This window comes from Cyprinodon variegatus, unplaced genomic scaffold, assembly GCF_000732505.1.
Source record: "Cyprinodon variegatus isolate N-32 unplaced genomic scaffold, C_variegatus-1.0 Scaffold701, whole genome shotgun sequence".
Classification (NCBI taxonomy): domain Eukaryota; kingdom Metazoa; phylum Chordata; class Actinopteri; order Cyprinodontiformes; family Cyprinodontidae; genus Cyprinodon; species Cyprinodon variegatus.
Window position 1 is genome coordinate 206,468 of NW_015151154.1, and position 24,577 is coordinate 231,044.

Sequence of the window (24,577 nt, forward strand, 5' to 3'; positions counted from 1 at the left end):
TTTCACAAATGTTTGTAAAAACAGTCTGCATGCCTAGGTGCTTGAATTTATACACCTGTGGCCATGGAAGTGATTGGAACACCTGATTCCAATAATTTGGATGGGTGAGCAAATACTTTTGGCAATATAGTGTATGTCAGATTTCAACATGATTGTGAGCCGTTTAAACACCACACCAATAGCAAAGCAGGCAGTGATACTTTTAATTACTATGTTAATAACTGTGTATAGTTCATTGGACGGTCGGTAAAAAATACACTCATCTAATATGTTTCAAACCGCAATAAAGGTCTTAAAAAAAAACATGTATTTGAGCATTTTATTTCTTACACTACAGCTTGGAATTATGGGTAACTCAGAGCGTAGATTAAAACCCTAACCGTTACGTACAATGTGTTAGCGACAATTGATACCAAAAAGAGATACTTAAGCTGATTCCAGAAAAGAAAAAGCAATGAAGAGCTGCTGAAAGAACAGAAAAAAAATCCCAAAATAAACACGTTCTTTCGAAGAACCGAAGAGGGAGAGGTAGACGTTGCTGCTACAGTGAGTGAAAATTGCAACCAGGAGATGAATGGAGAGAGCGTGGGTGAGGAGGGGAGCTGTGAAACTCAAGGTAGCCCAATAAGACTAATTTTGCAGCAGAATATTTACAGCAGTATATCCATGTCTAGTGAGGGTAAAGAATGATGAAATGATGAAGTGTGTACATATAGGGCACATTTCGGGTCGGTTGTCTACGGCTGCGGGGGTGGGGGGCAGGGGTTGATGGGGTGTTTTCCTTCATATGGGGCCCACCCGGATAATGTTGCTTACCGGCCTATTGTGTCTTTAGTACAGACCTGTTTGTTAAGTCCCAGTTGGCACAGTTTGAAAAGTGTCATTATCAATTGAACATGAACGTGAGCTGTGCGTGTCGCTCATTATTCTCATGGTGAGTGTCGCTCTCTTTTAGGTTAATTACTTCAAAACTGATCTGTACAATTCACCATTCACTAAAAATATGAATGTATTCAGTGAATGCAGTTCATTGAATGCATTGATTCACAACACTGGATAGGACTGCATCTCCTGTGAGAGTGTCTTGGACGTTTGTGAGCTGGGGGAGGGTTGCAGCAGCAGGCAAACTTCTATCCCCTACACCAAGGATTATGTTAAATATCAGCACAGGCATTGGTTCTGAATTTGCAAAATTAATATCATAGTTCATGGCACAACACAGACCAACAAGCCCCTCCGACCTGGTCACATTGCTTCCAAAGAGCATGAATCCAATGCACCAGAACCAATGGAAGTCCACCGGGGCAAGACTGCCTGGCACCAGGAAGGTTCTCTTACCATTGCCAACAACATGCCAGGCAGGCTCTTCCTCACTATGAGAGCACAAACAACAACCCAGCAAGATGGATATGCATGTTTGCACACGTGTCTGTAAGACTTTGACATGATGTGAATACAGATGCTTACATTTAAGTGAAAATTAAGTTAAATTAGGAAAATAAATTAAGTATTGACTTTAGATTTATGGCGGAGGAGGTGCTTGCTGACAAAGTCTCCCAAAGTACCAAGTATCTTGGAATTGAAGCGAAAGATGGAGCACAAACACAGCAGGGGAGGAGTACATGGTGCTCTCCCATTACTGCAATGCTCATCACCCAACATCCCTTAATACATTTTATGTGTGGTTTTCTTATGTAAAGGAAAAATGGATGACTGCCAATGTGCCAGCATGAATTACTCCAGGGGGACTAGCTCTCCAACAGCACCCCTCTACCTTGTGTTCTCCAGTACCTATACCAACACAGAGAAGACCAAGACCATGTGTACCTTATGGAAATACTCCTGTAGTTTATCTGCAAATCATTCCCAGTGTGCTTTCTCTAAATTGAATTATTCCACTTTCAAGTATGCTAGAGCACGTTTTTTAAATGGTATAAAATAAATGCCGATCCTCATAATTCTACACACTATACCTCTTTGTCCCAGTGTGACAAAAGTTGTGCTGATGTTCAACAAATATTAACCCAAGGCTCTGAATAGTTGTGCAAATGTCATTTCTTAGGTTTCTATTTTAATACCAATGTTTGGTAGCAATTCAAGCTTGAAGTCTTTTTCAATTTGATACCAAAAGCTAAATATATCAATCTTTGGGGAATTTTCAGTGCTTCTAAAGCTACATGAGGGTGGATAGGATACAACTGTACACAGGCAGTTTTTTGATCTCTCCAGATATTTTAATGGACTAAAATGAATGATGAGACTTCTGTAGGGAACAATAGGTAATTGGTAGGTAAAGGTGTGATTTAATTTAAATGTAATGCATACTTGGCATCAGCAGGTTTAAAAAACACAAATAAATAACATAAACAGCTTGCTTTTGTTCAGTCCATGACTTAAAAATCTTTAAGAATGTTGTGTACTTTCCTTTAAGATCTGACAATGGTTATCTTCCTCTGCCAGGTTTTATGGGCTAAAAAAAAACCATATTCATTTAGGAAAAATGTCTCTAAACCAAACTAGCCATATGGCAAAATTATTATTCTCCTACGACAGCATTTTAAGTGTTAAACAAATGTTATTAAAAGTAAGGTAATTTCTAGTCTGAAGAAAAAAAATCATTATATTTACTGCTGTATATATTAATAGGAGGGCAATTACAGACCATCAATAATTAACTCTCCTCTGTATGCATAAAATGTTGTGCAATTTAAATTATTCCCAACAATGCATTAAGTAATTCACTGTTTGTATTTAATTAAATTCAGTATATTTATGTAGCTCAAACTCACAAGGCATAATCTCAAGCAGGGCTGGAAGATATGGCCAAAACTAATATTATATGTTCCTTAATTTTAGTCGATACAAAATGATTTTATTATTAATGTAAACAAAATAAAAGCCTATGAAAAACTGCCATGAATGCCCATGATAAATGTCCAAACAAACAATAATTTTACCGATTTTATAAAACTCCTTCGATAACATAGAGATAGAAACATTTCTTTTGAAAAAAAACACAAAAAAAAATCATAAAACCTGAAAAGTCAGTCAGTGACAAAGGATGGAATCATAGACTTTAATATATATTAAAATTTATATATAATTAATTTTTTTTATCATTATTATTTAATAGGACTTAGAATAAGAATAAGAATTACTGTAAAGCCCTGATCTCAAGGCGCTTTATGAAGAAAATTTTATCAAATTATAGAGACAGATTGGTTATAAGTTTTTAAAGGAAAACCAGCTTAATTGAATGTTATATGGTTATATGGTTCCTGGGACTAGTGAGTGAAAGAATTTGGCCTTTACGGCCATTATGAATGCAGAGGCTGGAATTTGGACACTAAAGGACGGCTGTTCATGCGCAGGACAGTCGTGTGATAATATCAGCACTCAGCTCAGTATAACCTCCTACACTTCAGATGAAATGACACCTACAGATTAAACCGCACTGGCAGCATGAATTGAAGTTGTCACTGTAAATAATAAAATCCTATTATACAATAGCATCACACACGCATCTTTGTGGTGATATCAGTGAATTTGAAAATTTTTTTGTTGTTTTGTTTTTCGGTGACACTATTTTCTGTTAATATGTAAAAACAAGACAAGTGTGGCAAGTATGTTGCTGTGGGCTGGCTTGATCCTATGTAACTCACGCAAGGCCCAATTCAACTAAAAACCACAGAGCCATAGAAATACAGATGAAAATACAAAGGTGTAATAATTTAGTTGCAAAAATTGATAAACTGAAATCGCCTTTGATAAATTTTTTTTTAACTCAATCTTCCTGCATTCCTCAGTATCAGCATTTAAGTTCATAAGTTGGGTTGCCAGTTTTTGACCATTCTATTTTGCAAAAGTATTTCCAATCTTTTTTACTGAAAAAACATACATTATATAGCATATTGCCAAAGGTAATTTGCTCATCCATCCAAATTATTGAAATCAGGTGTTCGTATCACTTTCATGGCCACAGGTTTATAAAATCAAGCGCCTAGGCATGCAGACCGTTGTTAAAAACATTTCTTAAAGAACCGGTCGCTCTGAGGAGCTCAGTGAATTTCATTGTGGAACTGTGATAGGAGGCCCCCTGTGCAACAAAACCAGCCGTGAAGTTTCTTCCCTCCTAAATATTCTGCAGTCAACTGTCAGAACTGGAAGTGTTTGGTAACAACAGAAACTCAGCCATTAAGGGTGAGGTGACATACAAACTTAAAAACTTGATATTGCAGTCAGATTAGTTCAAGAACAGAGAGCAAAGAGGGTTTCTATGGTTGGACAGCTGCATCCAAGGCACACATCACCAACTGTAATGCATAGGTGCAGCAGCGTAAAGCATGCTGCAACTCTACTGTACAGCACCATGGCTTCATGAAAAACTTTGTCCAAGAAATTCACCCAGCGTGAAAATGCAGGATAGTAAACATTAGTATTTGTTTTCTGCTCTAACTAGTTTAAAGAAGAAGTTTCACTTTATTAGTTTGCTGTACTCCTGATCTCCTACTCTGGGTAAAGTACACTGTCGATTGAAATGTTTTATTCATTGTAAAAGTCTGATATGTACAGTATGCACTATGTGCCGTCATATTAACCTACATGTTTGTTTACCTTACAATTCAGATATCTAACTGTATAATCCCCACAGAATTTTTTTATTTTTATTTTTCACCATCTATTTTTTCTTGTCAGACTCAAGACACTCCCATAAAATTGCTGCGTGGGTCCAAAGAAAATAGACCAGGATCGCATCTCTAAACAAATAAAGCAAAGTTGCAGAGAAAACTGTGTGGGCTGGCCAGCCCCATGCATTTAAGTAAGACTTAAATTTACTCAGCCATTTTTTTAGTCAGATCAGATACTAAATAATGTCCAGAGTATTCTGGCCTTTACTCTTTTAAGTAGATCCCCTAGCTAAGAGGAATATTTTTACATTGACACATTCTTCCACAAAGTTTTATGTCAACCTTATGTAGACCTTTAGGTGTCTTTTTAGTTCAGAATTATTTGTCTTTCCCATAAAAGGGAGTTAGTTTTGTATTACAAGACACATCATAGGTTTAAAGTGGAATATACGAGATTGATGTTTTATGTTTTCTTTGGAAAACAAAGCCGTTTTGATTCTTTTCAAACTTTGCAGCTTTAACTAAAAGATGCAAATAGGAAGAATTCTGTTTTAAGACTGACACACTTAGAATCAGTTTAATCAGACTTATTGTAAGCTATGGCAGCTTTGAACTCAAAGAGACTAAGTTTAAACAAAAAAAAATTGGTCATTGAATTATTAGATAAAGAGGATTTTGAAATCAGTTTATAGCATTTATTCAATTATTTTAGTGTACAGTATTGTACATCACTTAAGCTGTGTCAAACATCTTGGTGAATCAATGTATCCATTTTGATTTAAAGGGGGTAAAAGTTTTTGAAAATCTGATTGTTCCTTATTTTCCTTATTTTCCGAGTACTTCGCTCTCAATCTGCAGGTTTACTAGTGGTTCCTAGAATTTCTACAAGTAGAATGGGAGGCAGATCTTTTAGTTATCAGGCTCCTCTCATGTGGAACCAACTAGCAGTTTTAGTCCCTGAGGCAGACACCCTGTCTACTTTTAAGGGTAGGCTTAAAACTTTCCTTTTTGATAAACCTTATACTTTGAGCGGCTCAGGTTATCCAGTACTATCTCTATAGTTATGCTGCTATAGGCTTAGAATGCTGGAAGATATAGGGACCCCTTTTCATCATTCTGCTTCATTATATCTCTATTCTCCCACTGTGCAGAATCTATTAATTCAATCTGTAACGTTCTGCTCTCTCTGCTTTTTCTTATAGTAGCTTCACCTCATCTGTTCGTGTTTGGCTGTGACACCATTGTGGAGAGAAATATCAGCTGTGCTGCTGCCATCAACACCTTTTTGTATATAAATGCTTGAGATCGGCCTGTTTTTCATTCTAGTCCTGTTTCTCTGACTGTGACTGGCTTGATACGCTCTCTTTTATCCTCTGACATGGCAGCTGGCTCAGAGCTCGTCTGCCTGACTGTCTGCTTCCTGGACGTTGCCACCTTTTGTATCTCTGCTTCTGTCCCCTTGAACCCCAATCGGCCTCGGAAGATGGCTAATCACACTGAGCCTGGTCCACTGTCACTGCAGGCACACTTAGTGTGAGGGACTGCCTTTGAGTCAATAAGTTGATACAATCAACTGGTTTTCATTACATAAAAAACTTTGAATCAATTTGACTGGATGATCTGGCTGAATTGCAAAGTGCCTTGAGCTGACATGTGTTGTCAATTGGAACTATATAAATAAACTATATAAATGGAATTTATGATGGGGTTATTTTTCGATGTGACAATATTGCCAGTGGTGTTAATGTTTTTGATAAGTATATTTTAGTCACAGAAAATAAGAGGAAAGAAAATACATCTTCAAAGTCTTAAGCTTAAAAAAAAATGCGATAGAGTCAGTAATTGCAGAACTCAATGTAATTTCCGGTAACATTGCAAGGAAAAAAAATTTAATTGCTTCTCTTGTCAAAATGTCTAGACAAGAGATGCCATTTCTTTTCCGACATCCAGGTAAAGGTTCCTGTCCTTTATCCAATGAGCTTTAGATAAAATTAATTTTGCAGTCAGTTTACTCAAACTAATTCAAATCCTTGAACACTCCTTGAGTGACATCCCTGCTTCACTTTTTTGAAGGATGTCGGCCTTGATTATAAATAATCTTAAGCCACGAAGTTTATAAGTCAAAGCTGTTTAGATATCAGAAACATTCAGCAACAAGATTCTTTTAGGATGTGATGTGCATAACAAAGCTTTTAAACTTGCCTGTTGTCTTTAGGGGCATGTACTTGTTGAATCATGAAGCAATATCAAAGCATGTTATTTTTACCAAAGGGTTCAGAGAAAGATTTCAGTGTTTTGTAATAAACAAGAGGAGAACGTTCAGAGAGCATACTTGGAAATGCCTTGAACGAAATGCTTCTGCTTCTTGTTCATTCGACGATATTGTGTTAAAACTAAGGAGACCCCTCATCTGGAACTACATGATAGGCAGATATATTTTAAAACATTTAACATGGAGGAATGAATATACCTCTTAAATAAGGTAACAAATGTAGGTAACCCTCTAAACTATATTTATCTAACTACAAGGGTAAAAAAAATAGATTTAGAAAAGTTTAAAGAAAAATATTTGATGTTTAACTGGGAGAAAGGTATTTATTCTAAGGAAAGTTTGGGAATGAAGATAGAAAAACTGGTTTGTAGGACTTGCTTCAATCTTTGCTGAATCTTACTGTAAAAAAAAACTTTTACACAACTAATAACCCCTTGATTTGTTATGGTGTTTGTAGTGCTAATGATAGGACACAAAACTTCAACAAACAAAACATTAAAGCTGATTTTCTTCCGAAAAATTTTGATTGCTTCACAGATTCTAAAGCACAACTTACCTTACTTAACTGAACAGGTTTTATTAGTACTGTCAAAAGCCTAGTCTATATTAGATTACCTCCATGGTCTGAGTGAAATTTGGTAGAAAATAGAGTGAATTAAACTGGAATCAAACAGCAAACTTGATTACTTATTTTTCAGGAGGACCAGCTCTACATATCACACAAAAAAAGTTCCCATAATTCCTTTATTCCTCCAAAATGTAAGTTTTTCCGAGATTAAAACCTTTGTTTGTGAAAAATCAACAAAAAGGCATGGTTCCTAAGCAAATGTAAAAAAAACTGCAGATGAGTTCAACATGCTTTAATCTGTTTATTTTCCAAATGATTTATACCAACACATTCAAAACAAAAGATCCTATATGCATTCAACAGCAGTCATTGCATAAAAATACCTAAGTGATCACAATGTTTAAGTCTTTATGGAGAATGCTTTAACCTCTTGTGTTTGTTGTAATATATACAGAAAAGAAAATAAGAATCTCAACACCCTGCTATTTTGAAAGTTCTCCCACTTAATAATTGTTGAGGCGTCTGAAATTATCATCGTAGCTGCATGTCCACTGTCAGAGACATAATCTAAAAAAATAATCCTGAAATCACTATGTATGATTTTTATTAACTATTTATTTGTATGATACAGCTGCAAATAAGTATTTAAACACCTGAGAAAATCAATGTTTATATTTGGTACAGTAGCCTTTGTTTAAATTACAGAGGTCAACCACTTCCAGTAGTTTTTCACCAGGTTTGCACACACTGCAGGAGGGATTTTGGCCCACTCCTCCACACAGATCTTCTCTAGACCATCAGGTTTCTTGGCTGTCACTGAGAAACACAGAGTTTGAGCTCCCTCATAAGATTCTCTATTGGGTTTAGGCCTGGAGACTGGATAGGCCACACTAGAACCTCGATACAGACTCTTACAGAGACACTCCTTGGTTATCCTTGCTGTGTGCTTCGGGTCATTGTCATGTTGGAAGACCCAGCCTCGACTCATCTTCAGTGCTCTAACTGAGGGAAGGAGGTTGTTCCCAGGTACATGGCCCCGGCCATCCTCTCCTTAATACAGTGCAGTCGCCCTGTCCCCTGTGCAGAAAAACAACCCCAAAGCATGATGCTACCACCCCCATGCTTCACAGTAGGGATGGTGTTCTTGGGATGGTACTCATCATTCTTCTTCCTCCAAACACGGTTAGTGGAATTACGACCAAAAAGTTCTATTTTGGTCTCATCTGACCGCATGACTTTCTCCCATGACTCCTCTGGATCATCCGAATGGTCATTGGAAAACTTTAGATGGGCCCTAACATGTGCTGGTTTAAGCAGGGGAACCTTCTGTACCATGCATGATTTCAAACTATGACGTCTTAGTATATTACCAATAGTAACTTTGGAAACGGTGGTCCCAGCTCTCCTCAGACCAGCTCCTCCCTTGTAGTTCAGGGCTGTTTCTAACCTTTCTTAGGATCATTGAGACCCCACGAGGTGAGATCTTGCATGGAGCCCCAGTCCGGGGGAGATTTTCAGTCATGTTTAGCTTCTAATGATTACTCCAACAGTAGATTATTTTTCACCAAGCTGCTTGGCAATTCCCCAGTAGCTCTTTCCAGCCTTGTGAAGGTGTACACTTTAGTCTCTAGTGTCTATGGACAGCTCTTTGGTCTTGGCCATGTTAGTAGTTGGAATCTTACTGATTGTATGGGGTGGACATACGGCTTCCAACAGATGCATCTTGACATTTTGAAGACACAATAACAGGTCTATGAGGGTCAGAATTCTACGTGATAGACAGGTGTTCAAATACTTATTTGCAGCTGCATCATACAAATAAATAGTTTAAAAAATAATACATTGTCATTTCTGGATTTTTTTTTTAGATTATGTCTTGCACAGCAGAAATGCTGCTATCTTGACAATTTCAGACCCCTTCATGATTTCCAAGTGGGAGAACTTGCAAAATAGCAGGGTGTTCAAATACTTATATTCCTCACTGTATATATGAAATAAAAACTCTACTATTCATTTTCTTTAAAAGTGTCAACATTCATTTGTGTGTGGTACTTTATTGCTTTTTAATTAAAACCTTCAGTCAAAGGCCAAAAAGAGAGTGGAAAAGCGATATTGGCACTTTTTTCTTATAGTATGAAAATAATAGTAAATATTATTGAGTAGAAAATGGGAAGTGTAAGACTATACAGACAATAAAAGTAGTTGATTTGGATGATAAGGGGCTTTAACTGCAAGGAATCGGTTGAAAGAAGAAGGAGAAGAAGCATCCTATCCTATCATATATAAGAATCTATGTTGTTCCATCAAGCCTGAAATAACTGAAATTGACAACAGGTGACCGAAATACCCCAGTATGACTCCACATGGGTTAGAGAGAAAACTTTTTTGGGACTCAAAACCTTGAACATTTGTCGGACAGTAATGCAATCAAACAGATAAAGCAACACTTACTCTAGGAAGCGGGTGATATACTGACGGCTGCAGCGGGACCAGCGAGGCAGGAAGGTGCCATACAGGAGCTGTGGAGACATGACGAAAGGTCGTTTCCCAATGGGTTCACAGTCATTACCGTTGCCATCGTGCTGAATCCCAAAGCTGTGACATAAAAGCAAATACCACAAAAAGGGCCAATTAATGTGAGTCGGCATTGCATGTAATACAATTATCAGAATCAGAAACAACTTTAATGCTCAGAGTTGTGAGCACAGACCAAACGTAGCAGTTCAAATTATAAACACACGAAGCAAAGTATGGCAACAAAAGAGAAATGTCTGTCAGGAAAATCTTTTTTTTCTGATTTAAAGGTCAATATTTAACTTTCATCTCATTTGCTGTAGAGGCAGTAGCCCTGACTCAGACAGCTTGCAATAAATAAAGTCTGGGCAAACTAGGGGTAGACACAAACCTATTTGTTATTTACTTTGTAGGAGTTCACCTGTATCTTATGGCTTCCAGAAGAAAGCTGCCATCACATTACATGTGTGGATGTTTTATGTCCTTCACTGAATAGAAGCCCACTAACTTCCTACCTATCTCAATTTTTTTTTAAGATGCTCCTCATAAAAATGTGTAAATTGTATGTGTAACAGACAACTTTTTGAAGCATAGTGCACGTGTAAAATAACGATTAAAAATTCAACCTTCAAGGGGTTTGAAACTCTTTGAAGTATATTGCTAAACGGGGAAAGCGAATTAATTTTGTTTGCTTTTCTGTTTCACAAAAATGAAAAAAGCAGTTACCACTTAAGGTTGCAAAGTAATATTTCTTTTATAACAGAGCATGCTTTAAAACTGACAATAGTCACAGTTTACTACTTAGCCTGAGCGAAATAGCTGCTGAAAGAGAACATTCTATATAAAGAAGTGTTTGTGTGTTGAATGGAAAACTTAATATTTTTTAAAATTTAACCAGAACTAAAGAGCTGAAATTGAGCTGAACAAAACTTCAGCCCTTTCCTAAAATGCTGGTGAAGATTCTCAGTCATCCAGGTCATAGGCTACATTCTCACTGCAGCCTTAATGCTCAATTCAGATTTTTATTTTTTTGTGAAACCAGAATGCACATGCACAGTGGAGGACGCAGTTATGTCACAACAAGCGTGCTCTGTGTACGGAAGTAAACATGGATGGTAGAGCTGGAGCAAATCTAGCAATCTTTCCCAACCTTAAAACCTCAATCTTTTCAAGATGATTAAGAAAAAAAGATTGCTCTCCGCATTATCCTCCACCATGGTTGTTGTTTTTTGTCCCACTTCTTTGTAGCAAGATGCAGAATAGTGACCTTTGTTGATTATTAATGACGTTAAGATCGACCTGGCTGTTCAGGTGGCATTTTAAAAGATCAGATTCGTATCGGATTCAGGACCACATAGCAGAGTGGCCTGGGTAGCATAAGAAAAAAATCGGATCTGTGTTGTTCAGACTGCCATGAACAGATCAGATCCAGGTTGTATCTGGGCAAAAAAAAAATCGGATTTGGGTCATATCAGGCTGCTATGTGAACACAGCCAAAGTCATTCCAATGAAGTTAAAAAAAAAAAAAACAACAAAAAAAACAATGGACTTAGTTTCCAAATTTGAAGACATTTTGCTTCCCATCCAGGGAGATTTCTCAAGTCAAAATATCTGGGGAAGGGTATGAAGGAAGCCATTTATGTTAAGAGAGAAAAGCCAACCTTAAACATATTGGGTGGTCTCAGGTTCCAGCTCTCAAAAACCTACGCAGCAATAGAGTTGATTCCTTCCCACGATCATTTCAACCACCATCGCTATGCAAGGGACCAAACATCTCGCCTGATCAGCCAGGCTAACAATGACCCTAATGACTCTGGTTTCAGAGGCATAGGCCAGTATTGGGTCTTGAAGTCCAACAACGACCTCAACGACTCCCCATTACTACAGTAAGGGGTGGATCTGTTCTTCTGGTTTAATTTGCATGTTTTCTAAGCCATAACAAGGCTTTTGTTTGTACCACTTTATAAGCCGTGAAACCCTACTCCAGACATTTTGAATTGAGAAAGCTTCCTGAATGGGAAGCAAAACCTCCTCAAACTTTGAAAACAAGTCCAATGTTTTTTTTTTTTGTTTTTTTTTTTGTACTTTTTAAACCTTTCCTAAAATGTATTTTCAGCATTTTCCCTACTGTGCTCCTTAATTTACATTCAATAAGTAGGAGTTTGTAGCAGCTTTTATTTTACCTTGAAAGCCAAAACCTTTCTAGGTGTCACACAGTTCACCGAGTCAAAGGTTAATGTTTGGTTATGTTTTTTTTTTTATCCCATGAAATACCAGACAGCCTCATAAATTGAAGGGTGGGCTATGGAGTCTTATTTTAGCAAGGCTGAAAGACATGTTGATTTTTATTTTTATTAAAATGCCAAAAGGTTTGCTCACATAAATAAATAATGCCACACTGTATCTTTGCTTTTTATTTAAACAAAAATGTTAACATCAGAGTACTGTTTATATAGATACATTGATACCATAACTTTCCAGGAAATACACTTAATTTTTTAAAGCAAATTTTGAGTTGTAATCTCACAAACACTTTTTTCTTTTGCCAATTTATCAGTTTAGTTAATTTAGTTAAGCAAGTAGCGTTATAAGATGCTGAAATATGCAAAAAGATTAACTTTATTAAATATTATAGCACAGCAGCTCTGCAAGCTTTCCCCAATTTCTGCCTTTATAAAAACCACATTTGTAGTAGAACCTATTGCTTCAAACATGACTTCAACATATCTCAAATACCAGTTCTTTTCAATCTGAATTCATTTTTGAAGTCAGAAAATATGCTGTCTATCTTTATACGACTCATAATTCTAACAAATAATAAATTAATTAAATAGGAAGAAATACAAAATAAATGTAAATAGGACTGGACTCAGTTGGATTTTTTCTGTAGAAATATAATATAATAAGATTATGCAAGACGCAAACAGATTTTAACAGACAGACAGTAAACAGAGTGTAAAATATTATGATATGAAGCATTGTCATAACAACAATGGCAGGAACATAACTACACCTTCCAAATCTGTTGATCTAATGGGATAGATGAGTAACGGGACTAACAGTAACAAACTAAATAAATAACAATCCGAAAACTGTTTTATGGTGTCACAAAGATTAGCAGCAAGTTAGTTGCAAATAAATAGAAACAAATACCATTGTGCCGATAAGTACAGAACTACTAAAACAGCTTATATCACAGCTGCACACTTAAAGGTTTATTATGTTATAATACACTTATTTTTTTCTCAGTGCATCTTTTGGAGGATGCCCTGTATTTTCATCAAAACTACTAACTGACAATGTTAGGATTGGAAAATTAAATAACCTTACTTTTTATGGTTTAAAGAGGTTTTAATGAGCTCCTTGAACCTACTGTAAGTAGATATTCCTGACTGTACGATGCATGAATGCATTGCTGCACCGCCAGCAACTGATGCTAACAGCCACATGTTAGCGGGATGAAAAACTACTATGAAATTCTTATCTTGCTCTTATGATAAAAATTTGTCTACTTGAGCAGATAGCATTAAAATATATAATCTAATATGAGACTGTCAGACCCCTGGTGTTAATGAAAACTGCTATCATATTTAACATTCTTTACAATTTCGCTTAAGTCTGTCTATGAAAATACAAATAAATGAATAATATGGGTGGCAACTTTATAATTGTATTTACTAGTTTGCTGATTTTTTTTCAAAGGATAAATTTTTGCTTTCATAATCAATTACATTGAAATTTAATCAAAAATGATGTGATGTGAAACAAATGTACTATTACTAAACTTTATCTTTTATTAGTTTAACCAGTGTGAAGGTTCCTCCAGTCCATTTGTTTGGAGTTAGTATTTTTTTTTTTATATACTATCACACAAGTCCTTTTAAATATAGTTTAACCTTTTAATGATGTTGTTTTAAACACATTTGGTAAAAGTATATGGGTATGAGTATAGTTGTTTACAATGTGAATTTTTTTATTTTCCTTTTCTTTTAATTTAATTTTTTATTGTTTATTTTTTAGTTGCTGAGATGTAAAGAACAGGCTGTGGGAGAAGACTTTTTATGATGAAGCACCAGGAAATGGAGGAATCCAACAGGGATGTAGGAGAGCCTTATTGTGGAACAACTACACAATAAGGCTCTAAATCAAAGATTTTGATGAATACATAAGTTTTTACTGATGAGTTGGTTTTTTTTATAAGTAAGCTGTTGGCTCAAGTTATTTATCGCAGTAGGCTAGTCTTTTTTGTGTATAAATTCTGTTGTGTGTTCATTATGAGCAGGTCAGTTTTTGTCTGAAAACCTTAGTTAATTTTGGTTTGGTTAAACTCATTTTCTTTAGTTAAAAAAGTAAAGAAACAATCAAACAAAAAACATTTTTGTTTAAGCTTTTAGAAAAAATAAACAATTAGGATGTATATATATATATGTATTTTTATTCCTTTGTCCATGTGCTTAACTGCTTAGTCCATGAAAACCAGGGAGTGTCCTAAATATGAATTGTGTGTTAAATCACAACACCTAATTCCATTCTAATCAAACCACTTTTTAGCTAGATAATATAAGTATTACTTTTTCTAAAGAAGTCGTAAACAACTACCCTATTAGCCTTTGCACCATTAGGCATTCAAGCAAATTCAACATTTAAAGACAATTTCTGTTCATAAAGATTTGTCTACACTATTTTATTCATGAGAATGCTTCTTGTACTATCACCATTTCAAACTCTTAACTGCAGCCTCAGACTGTGACCCCAGTAAAGGATCAATGAAAACATTTTCTCCTTTTAGAAAGGTGAGGTATTCACAAAGGGCTCCCACCAGTCCAAGACCTGTCAACAAATGTTGCAAATATCTTTAAATTACAGGACTAACTATGCAGACATAGAACAGAAAAGGCTGCTTTTTTTATGAAAAATCAAAGGTCCAGCACTGAAGGTGACTTTGAGTTAAGTTTATAGAGGCAACAGGATTTCTAGAGATAATCAAGTGGAACCAGTTAAGTTTTCTACCCATCTCATGATAAGTATAATAGAATAGAATTCAACTAGCCTAGTAAACTAGCCCCATCTGCCAGCGGCCCAAATTATTTATGCCTGTGAGTGGTCTAGCCTTGATCAACTGGCAGGCCAATCACAATGCAGAGATGTCTTTTGAATTTTATTGATGCAAAGCAGGCGGGGGTTTGTGGCTTGACGACAAAGCTGTGCGGCGCTGGAGAAAGCACAAGGAAGATGGCAACAACTATCAAACAGTTCTCATTTGACTCAGCTTTAGAATCAGTTTTGAAGGGATTAGACTTGGGGTTTTCGTTGAAACATGATCAGGAAGAGGCTCTACGCTCATTCATTTTTAAGAAGGATGTTTTACCGACAGGCTGTTTGTTTACACTCCCCTACCAGCTTTATGTTGCGCTTACTACGTCACAGTCAGTTGTGCTCATTGGTCAGAGAGTTGGCCAATAGCCACAGACATGGTTTGAAAAACAACGGGTTGTTGTTATCAACAATCTTCTGATGTCACATTCATCGGGGCTAGACTAAATTACACATTTAATCTCACATTTAGTCTGGTTTATTAGGATAGAATTCAACTTTATTGTCATTACAATACATTACATCTATCCAGAAGTGTTATATTTATTTACATGTGCACAGAGACTATGCATGTAAAAATGGTATAAATATACGGAGAGTAATTGTAAGAAGCTATAAAATAAATAAATATGAACTATATACAGATTATACAGGAATGTTAGTATATTAATTATATTTATATATGGGTGGGGGTTATAATACTGGATAAATAATGACACATAACAGCAGATAAAAGATTTGCAGACTACATTTGTTATTAAGTTATTTTACTATTGTGAAAATCAGTAAGGACTGACTTGAAAAGTTCAGTGGGTATGATATTTCATTAATATTCCAAATACTGAATTACACTGAATAAAAAGCAATAAATTAAGCAGACAGTTGGGTCCTTGATAATCTTTACGTTGCTTAGTACATGTAGTCTAGTTTTTGTTTTTCCCTTTATGTATACATGCATGCATTTTCTATGTATACATTAATGCATAGAAAATGCTATTCTATCAATCCCAATTTTCCTAATGCATTCTCCAGATGCAGTGACACACCTGCAGAACAAGAAAGTTTAAGAAAATGCATACATGCATGAATGCATACATAATAAAATCTGTCATATATAACTATGAATAATGCTGTTGTACTATCAGTTCTTTTTCTCCTTGAGACATGTTTTTTAAGGCTAAATCTTCTTTTAGTTGCCAAAGGAATAGAAATAAAAAAGAAAACAGGAGGAAAACTCCAATCTACTTTAATGTCAAATAAAGTCTAATAAAGCAACAAGAGGAAGGAACAAACAATCAATAAAAATAAGTGTAATACATTTGGTTGAAAAAAGCAAGCTCACAACAAAGGAATGAGCTCAGTTTAAGAGGAAATTGGGTGTCACAGCAAGGTTAATTGGAAATGTAAAAACAATCCTATTATCCTAATCATGGCGGATGTGGACAAAGCAAGACGGCAATTTCCTAAGCATCCACACTTAGCAATAGAGTTTTTCCCCATTAATGAAGGCAGGGTTAATTTTCCAAGGTGCTGAATTTCTGTTTTGATCTGAAATAAATGTAAATGCCAGAAGAGTAGTAAAAACAGCAGATCAAAGTGATTCCAATACTTTGGCCCAATGAGCTGTCTAGATCACCTCATATGGCGACCATGACTTGTTTGGTGGGAAATAAAATGATAGTAACAGGAATGATTTAGCACATACTAAAAATGAAACAAAGCCTTACTTGTGCCCCAGCTCGTGTGCCACTGTGAAGGCCATGGGGAGGCCCGTGTCTTCACTAATGCTGCAGCTGCGATGAGGTTGGCACATTCCCGCCACATGAGACAGTCCCAGAGTCTCACATGGCATGTTGAAAGCTGCACATATGTCCTTCCTTTGAGAAGCAGAGCAGTGTTAGTGAAATTCCTCCTCATCCATCAAATGAGATTATCTATTAATCTAGAGACAACATGCTAAGGGACATTTTTTTTGTAATTTAGGTTTTAGATAATTACAACATAATTTAAAATCAGAAAAAATAATTATACAGTGGCTGCATTTTTTTGTGTGTGTTTGCAAGTGCAATGTCTCAGTCTGTGAAGGGTGCCGCATGGAAATATTTAGTGGATTAAACAATTGAAACATGGCAGGGGGCCATGATGAATATCTGGATGATGGGATCTCCTGAAAAAAAAAACTGCATTAATGGTATCCTCTTAAGAAGCAGATGAAAGAAGCACATCAAAAGCAAAGGAGTGAGAGAGGCAACATGGCAAACTGGCAAGATATATATATATATATATATATATTTTTTTTTTTTCAAACTTCTGATCTTTCTACAAACCCCAAAACTTTTTAAATTCAAGAATCTGCCACCTCCGAGTTAAAAGCAAGCAATTGTCATGCTTTATACCTAGATGCCAATTTTGACATTTTGTTTCCCTCTTACACATTAGGCAACCTCTCCTTCTAAATGTCTGCTCTCTAAAATGAATTATTTTGTCATCAATTCTAACATCATGTCAAATGGTTTCCAATGTTATGAAATAAGGAGCAAGAACATTTACACAAGTGTGTAATCAGTCTTGCTGCATTTGGAAATTTTCAGCATCTGTGGGAGGTAGAGCTACACTGGCTTGAAATAGTCTGGCTCACGTCCATGCAGCCTGGGCAATGGAACCCAGCTTCCTTAAAGAGGCTCGACTAGATATTCAACTAGCTGACATCAATCCCCGTTCAAGCTCAGATCTCTTGGCAAGGCCTGCTTCATCCTTGGGAATCAGAACCAGCCCTGGTCACTTCCTGCTTCTACCTGTTTACCACACAGCAGGCAATTGCCATCAATTTAATCTTGAAACAAAGTTATACACCAATGTTGGCTTTCCATTAGCTTATGGTGTAAAAATGAAAGTTGGATTAACAATAAATCCTTAATTGAACATTAGCACTCAATGTTGAAGAGACATTGAGTATTGGTTACAAGCCAACACTACTTCAAACCAACTAAATGAAAACATCAGATTGATGTTAAACACTTTATGTTTAATCGATGATCAATGTTGGCTTTTACTTGTCCAACATTGAAACCCATATCCAACCAAGAAGCTATGTTAAAATAGTTTGTCTGCTGGGTAGGTATGTACTGCTAAAATGTGGGAGTAACAGACTTAAATATTAATTTGTCCCTGGAGCTATTTCTCTCCTGAACAAGTGATTAACCTATTTTAGTATAGTTGTTTGCACACTACTGCAGGCTGTAAAACAAATGGCCCTATGGGGACAATAAGGTTTCCTTGAACTCTTTGCTCTAGGGTGGCATGCGGGGAGAGGCAGGGGGTGGGGCTGGTCTGATTTTCACCCACAGCTCAGCAGTCTCTTGTTGGACTCACTGCAGTGGATGAGAGGGCTCTAACATTCATCTAGACTTAGGGGCAGAGTGGCTGTACAAAGTACCAGGCCTTCCTAGAATCCCTGCATGGAGTGCAGGGATTCCTTTCTGGGATTTCATCATTTTCATTGGGGACTTTAATGGCCATGTGGGAAACGAAGGCGACACTCAGGGAGGCATAATCAGGAGGAACTGGCCCCCAGTTCTGAATCCCAGTGGTGTTTCATTATTGGACTGGTGGAAGCAAAGAATGGATGGATATGAACTTGTTCACCAGCCAGGCCAAAGTCAGAGATCTGTTTAAAAATATCCACGGCGACAAAGCCAGATTAGGGTATGATCAGGCATATTTGATGTACAAGTCAATTTATTAATATACATTGTCTATTTTTAACAAATAAACTCAACCTGAGTGCTTTGGTTTAAGAATAGGACTATAACTACACCTTTGCATCTCGCTAAATCCTCTATAAATTCTGTCAACTGCATGGTTTTTAGTACCACCATTGATGAATTTGCAAGGCTTAACTAGAAACTGAAGGTGTCCTTTCAGATGAGCATACGCGGTCAGACCGGCATAACCAGAGTCAATACCCATTTATCCCTTTAGTTTATCCCTTTAGTTCATCCCTTTAGTGATCTTAAAAAAACAATTTAATTACTTATTTTTGGTGTTTTTTTAAGCATATGGCGATCTCACGTTAAATTTATTATTTTTTTTTTTACATTGCTTAAGGAATACACGCCCATTGAGGCAGTATAAAGTCTATTTTTCGTACAAAACTAAAGGGATAAACACAAATCTGACATCTTGTGCATTCGTCATGACTATGGGTATGCTGGTCTGATGGGGTACGCTCATCTGACAGAACACCGGAATATGAGTACACTGAAGGCAGTCTGGCACCAGCATGGGTTGAAACGATTCTAGAGGACAATCTATAGTCACATTCTATGGACAGATGAGACCAGGGATGAACAACATTGACAAGAAGAAAGTTTTTAAAAGTCAAATTTAGGCCAAACCAAAAAACACTAACTGGTATCTTATATAGTGGTGGTAATATTACGCCTTGAGTTGGTTTCTTTGCATGTGGACTTGCTGCTTTATAGAAAGTTCAATCAAACCCAGAATTCTGAAACAACTCATAATTACCAGCAAAATAGTGGCCAAGAGTTTGCCAAAAAGATGATTCCAAACATGTGTTGAAAAAAAAACAAAGAATAAAATAACTACAGTATATGGAAAGAAGCTTCAAAGCAATTGAATATGAATGGGCTATGTGTACATATGGTAAAATTCTTAAAACTGAACAATATAGAGCAGTCCTAATATTTCTGAAAAAGGAGCTGTCAAACATCCACAAATATGAAATTTCTGGTCACTTGAACTGTATGAAATATTTTGGCAGCGTTTCAAACATAATCAATTTTAAATGAAAGTCTTCATCTTTAAAGACCTCCCATCAAGAAGAGGCCAAACCAAACATGGGATTTTTTTTATTTTACAATTTCTTCCTTTATTATAGAATCTATACGTTTCAAAAGAAACTCTAACACTTCATTATATTTTCTAACTTGAAAGTCTGACTTTGTACTCTTGTACATTCTGCAGTAGTCAATACAGAACTTAATTACTGGGGATATCTCAGTAGCACCATGTTAGGCAATCATACAGCAGAGATTGGCTGTTCTATGAACAATTAATGAGCCTTCTGATTCTTTAAGTCTGGCTGATATTTGTTTTTTCTTCCCTTTAGTTTAGGCAGAAAAAAATAAAAAGAAATGTGAAAAACCTTATTTTCTCCACCATAATGTGGTTCCAGTTTACATGTAAGTTTTGGAGTTATTGGAGCATATTTCAATGTTAAAAAGCCAGAGACAGCAGCAAACTAATACAAAAAAATATTCAAATTTTTGTCCCTGTTTTTTTAAAGAAACATGCATGACAAACTTTTATCACACACAATTACAGCACCAAATTGCTTTGAGAGTAAAATTATTTCAAAGGTCCCTTTTTATAGGTGACATTTAGAAAAGCATGCAATGTACCATGTTTTGTTATCCAATTCTATCTCCCTCAATTGACTGATTTTGAGAATGTGATAAACATCTAATATGGCAATCATGTAGGCCTACTCTAAAAGAAGAGAGAAGGCAATTTGTTTTGTTCCTTATTTTCATGCAAACTCAGGATTCCATTATGTTTTTTTTCCCTCTAAAGTTGCAAAGAACTAAGGAACCGTGATTAATAATAACAAAAATGCGTCGTGTCTGCTATGAAAATGAACCATTGAAAATAAAATAACAAGGATATCAAATCTATGTTTCATTTGCTTGGGTCAAGTGTAGAACAAGTTTACATTTACCATTTCAAACATAATTTTTTTTTTTAACTAGGACATCATTTTAGGTTCAGACTCCCAAAATAATAATACTTTACGGATCATAAATAATTAATAACAAAAACATCCGTCTGGTATAAGAAGCATGTCAAACTCTCTGATGACCTATATATGAAAACATAGACCTGATTTTATCCAGAAACAAGCAGAATAATGTCTCCGACGACCCTAACACAAACAGAAGCAAAAAAGATTGATATTTTTGTTTACACACAGCTTTTATGAGTATTTAATTACCTGATAAAAGATTTTTAAAAGATTAATGTGTTCGAACAACTTCTAGATATGAAGAATACATATCATTATGTTAAAACTCTGAACTTTCGTTTTCTATTAATTTGTTTTTTTCTGTAATGACACCCATAGAATAACAAGTATATCAAATCTATGTTTCATTTGCTTTACCCACAGAAAAGTGTTTATGTGAGAAAGAATTAAAGACAATATGGCACTAGAAGAAAATCTATGACAGACTAGAGAGGAGATGAGACTATGGCAGATGATCACCTTCCAGTAGGATAACAAAGCTAAACAATCAGTCAACTATACAAATCAATAAATCTAATATATTTATGCATATTTATGCATTATTTAAAGACTTTCTCCATCTAACCTGGCTGAGCTTCATCTGTTTGGCAAAGAAAAAGGACCCTCTAGGTACCTCTAATCCAGCAGTGTTGGTGGTATCGGTGCCTAAAGATCTGCTGCTGTATTTACCTGAAAAAAGATCTCTCCGAAAAGAGATCTTTTTTGAACACATATGCCCACTCTTTTTTATGTTGTTTTCAAAAGGGGACATTTGTTTTTCTTCCCTATATTTCAAAATTGTTTACTGATTTATCAGCATCTATCACACAAAATACTCGCCAAAAAATTTGGTTTGAGGTTTCAATTTCACTTATTATAAAGCTTCAAGAGAAATAAATACTTGTGTAAGGCACAGTAAGTCACAAAAACGAGTCCCAAGCTAGTTTATTATCTAGAATAGAACAGAAAATATGAATTTACGACAGGGGAGAATGAAAAGCAAGAAGGACCATGTACAGATAGACACTGCATTTTAAAATATAAAAACAATATATAAAGAAATAAGAATGACAGCTAGTGGTAATGGTAAATTTATAGCAGAAGAAAAAAAACTTTTCTAAATGAACTACTATTTATAAACTGCTCAGTCACGTAACAAGACATCCCTTTGCTGCAAAGTCTTTGTAGCCACCTTCACGGTGTGGTTCTGTTACGGTTTCAGTTTTTCCGGTTGGGAACTTATTTACCTGGTGAGTAGAACAGCCACATCATGGTGCAGCGGGTGCTCGTCTCCTTTCATGTTGAGTTTCTTCTGCCATTTACAGAAGCTGCTCAGGCTGTTGTCAGCATGGTGTGTAATCTTTAGGTCATCCTGGCAGACGTGTTTCCCAAATAAATACACAAGAAACAGAACAAAGGGTAAATGTATGAAATAGGAGGTGATACGAAAGCAGCAAAAATACAGTGAAAGGGTTCCAAAAACCATTTGGATTCAGCAAGATTATAACTTCAGTTCTATTGTTAATTTGAAATGCATTTTAATTATGCATCATGGCAAAGGTCAGTGGAGAAACTGTTTTCACTTATGTTAAACTGTTAAATGTTGCAAACAGTGTAAAAAGAATAAATGACTGAACCTAAATAGACCCAGTGTGAATCATTAGGAACACGGTTTTATTGCACATGCTTACCCTACAGAAAAGTCCAAAATGATGCTCACGGTAAATTAAGCCATACTAAGCAGCAGAACATTTTATCTGCAATGAAAAATGTTTATCCAAGTCCTTTTAATTTAGACTTTAATCTCAAATGTGTGAGGCGCAGAAAGTCTCTAATTACCATATCTTAGAAAAGTGCTGTGCAGATGCTAGTTGTGCATAAATATTTCATTAAACCACTTTATTTTCAGAGCATTGGGCACAATGCAAATAAGGAGCATAAACAGGTTTATTTCTCCCCTCAAATAAATGGCTGTGATGTGCTGGGTTCTTTTTAAACTTCCACAAAAACACAGGAAAGAAAAGGCGAAGGAAAAATTAGACTAGATGTGATAAACACAACTCCCAGATGAGGACATTTATTCTCAGCTGCAAAAATAAAAAATAAAAATTGATGTGCTGGAGGCAAAACAATTCTGCATCCAGAAATACTAGATTCAAGAATTTTTTTATTTTATACTTTAGTTAATAAGGCTGATTGAGTCAAAATGGAAAGGTTCATATGCAGGTGCACCTCATTTGATTAAGATGAATCAAAATAAGGCAAAAGGTAGCTTAAGGGTGACATTAACAAATATTTTAATTCTTTGAGAAGCAGAATTCTGTGCTTTTATTTATCATAATGAAAAATCGTCACAATTAACAGAATTGAACACTTTAAGTATTTCACTGTGTTTGCATTTAATCTACATAACAGGTGAGTTTCAGGTCTAAACAAAAAAAAACCAAATCAAATTTAAATACATTAATTTTTAATTAGGGGTTAATAATTCCACTAAATACACACATCCAATGATACAATCTCTGCAAAAAATAAAATAAAATGATAACACAAACAAACCAAAGAAGAAATAAAAAAAAAAACAACATTATGATGATTCTCCACAATTTTGGTGAACATATTTAGCTTTTCAACCAAACTTTTGATTGTGATTTTATTTAGAATTTCCTAGGCACTAAAGATTTGCATGTGGATGTTTCACTCCAGGGTTTCATTGTTTACATAATCTTTAAACTTGCTTGTTGGTCGAAAAAACACTGACTTCTACTTGCATGCATCAATGTGTGCACCATAGACATAAAATAGAAATCGCATTGGGTGCTGGGGCGCATAACATATTGCCGCCATCTTGGGGTGGACCTCCAACTTGGCTAAAAACCAAAACAGCAGAAGATGCCTCAGCACCGTGCTGGATGCTTTTGTTCAGATTGACTATTCATATCAGGTATTGAGAACTAGATAACATTAAATGCAGCAAAAAGAAGAACATTTTTTTTTTTAAATCACCAAAACATTCCTATTTTAAAAGTTTTAGCTCATATATGAGGAACTTTGTATGTGTGTAAATATGGGTTTGTGCGAATGTGTCCTGACAGACACTAGATGATAAAAAATGTGTATGTATGTATAGCTTCAATGTTGATTAATTATTTTATAATATATTCTTACAGTATGTACAATATATCTGTAGGATTTAATGTATGCATATATAGATATAAATATGTATAAATAGATGATAACAAATTAATTAAATAAAATGAATAGTTTTTTTGCCAAAAACATATATAGCACATCAGAGTAATATACTTGCCATTGCCCTCATTAAGAATATTGTTGCTCTGAATCATAAATGTAGCACTGAGAGTTGGATTTAAAAGGTTTGCACAAAAAGTGTGAAGAGTTTAGTTTTCAGACAGTTTCTCTAGATTAAATGTGTTGATACTTTATTGACCCTGCCTATACTGAGTGGAGAGGGCAACTCTCTTTATGTATGTCTATGGTTCACCTGCTGCAACACTTGTTTCCCTTCTGTGGTGGAAAAGCTACTAAAGCCTACTACTGCCAGTGGAGGGGCTGGAATGAGAGAATAAATGTCTTATTCCTTTTAAACGCAATGTGAACATAAATAAAGTGCCTCTGTGATTTTGAAAATTGTGTTGTAAAACTGCGATCATACTGCAATTGCAAATAATTACCCA

At 35.6% G+C, this 24,577-nt stretch overlaps 1 protein-coding gene across 1 annotated transcript in view; it reads right to left on the reverse strand.

Annotated features, from left to right (window-relative positions):
• Positions 1-24,577, reverse strand: part of LOC107097480 (A disintegrin and metalloproteinase with thrombospondin motifs 7-like) — a 128,944-nt gene that overhangs the window by 91,453 nt on the left and 12,914 nt on the right. Inside the window, 3 exon segments of the mRNA XM_015394630.1 lie at positions 9,920-10,063; positions 16,804-16,953; positions 22,127-22,251. Coding sequence (XP_015250116.1) covers positions 9,920-10,063; positions 16,804-16,953; positions 22,127-22,251 — 419 coding nt within the window.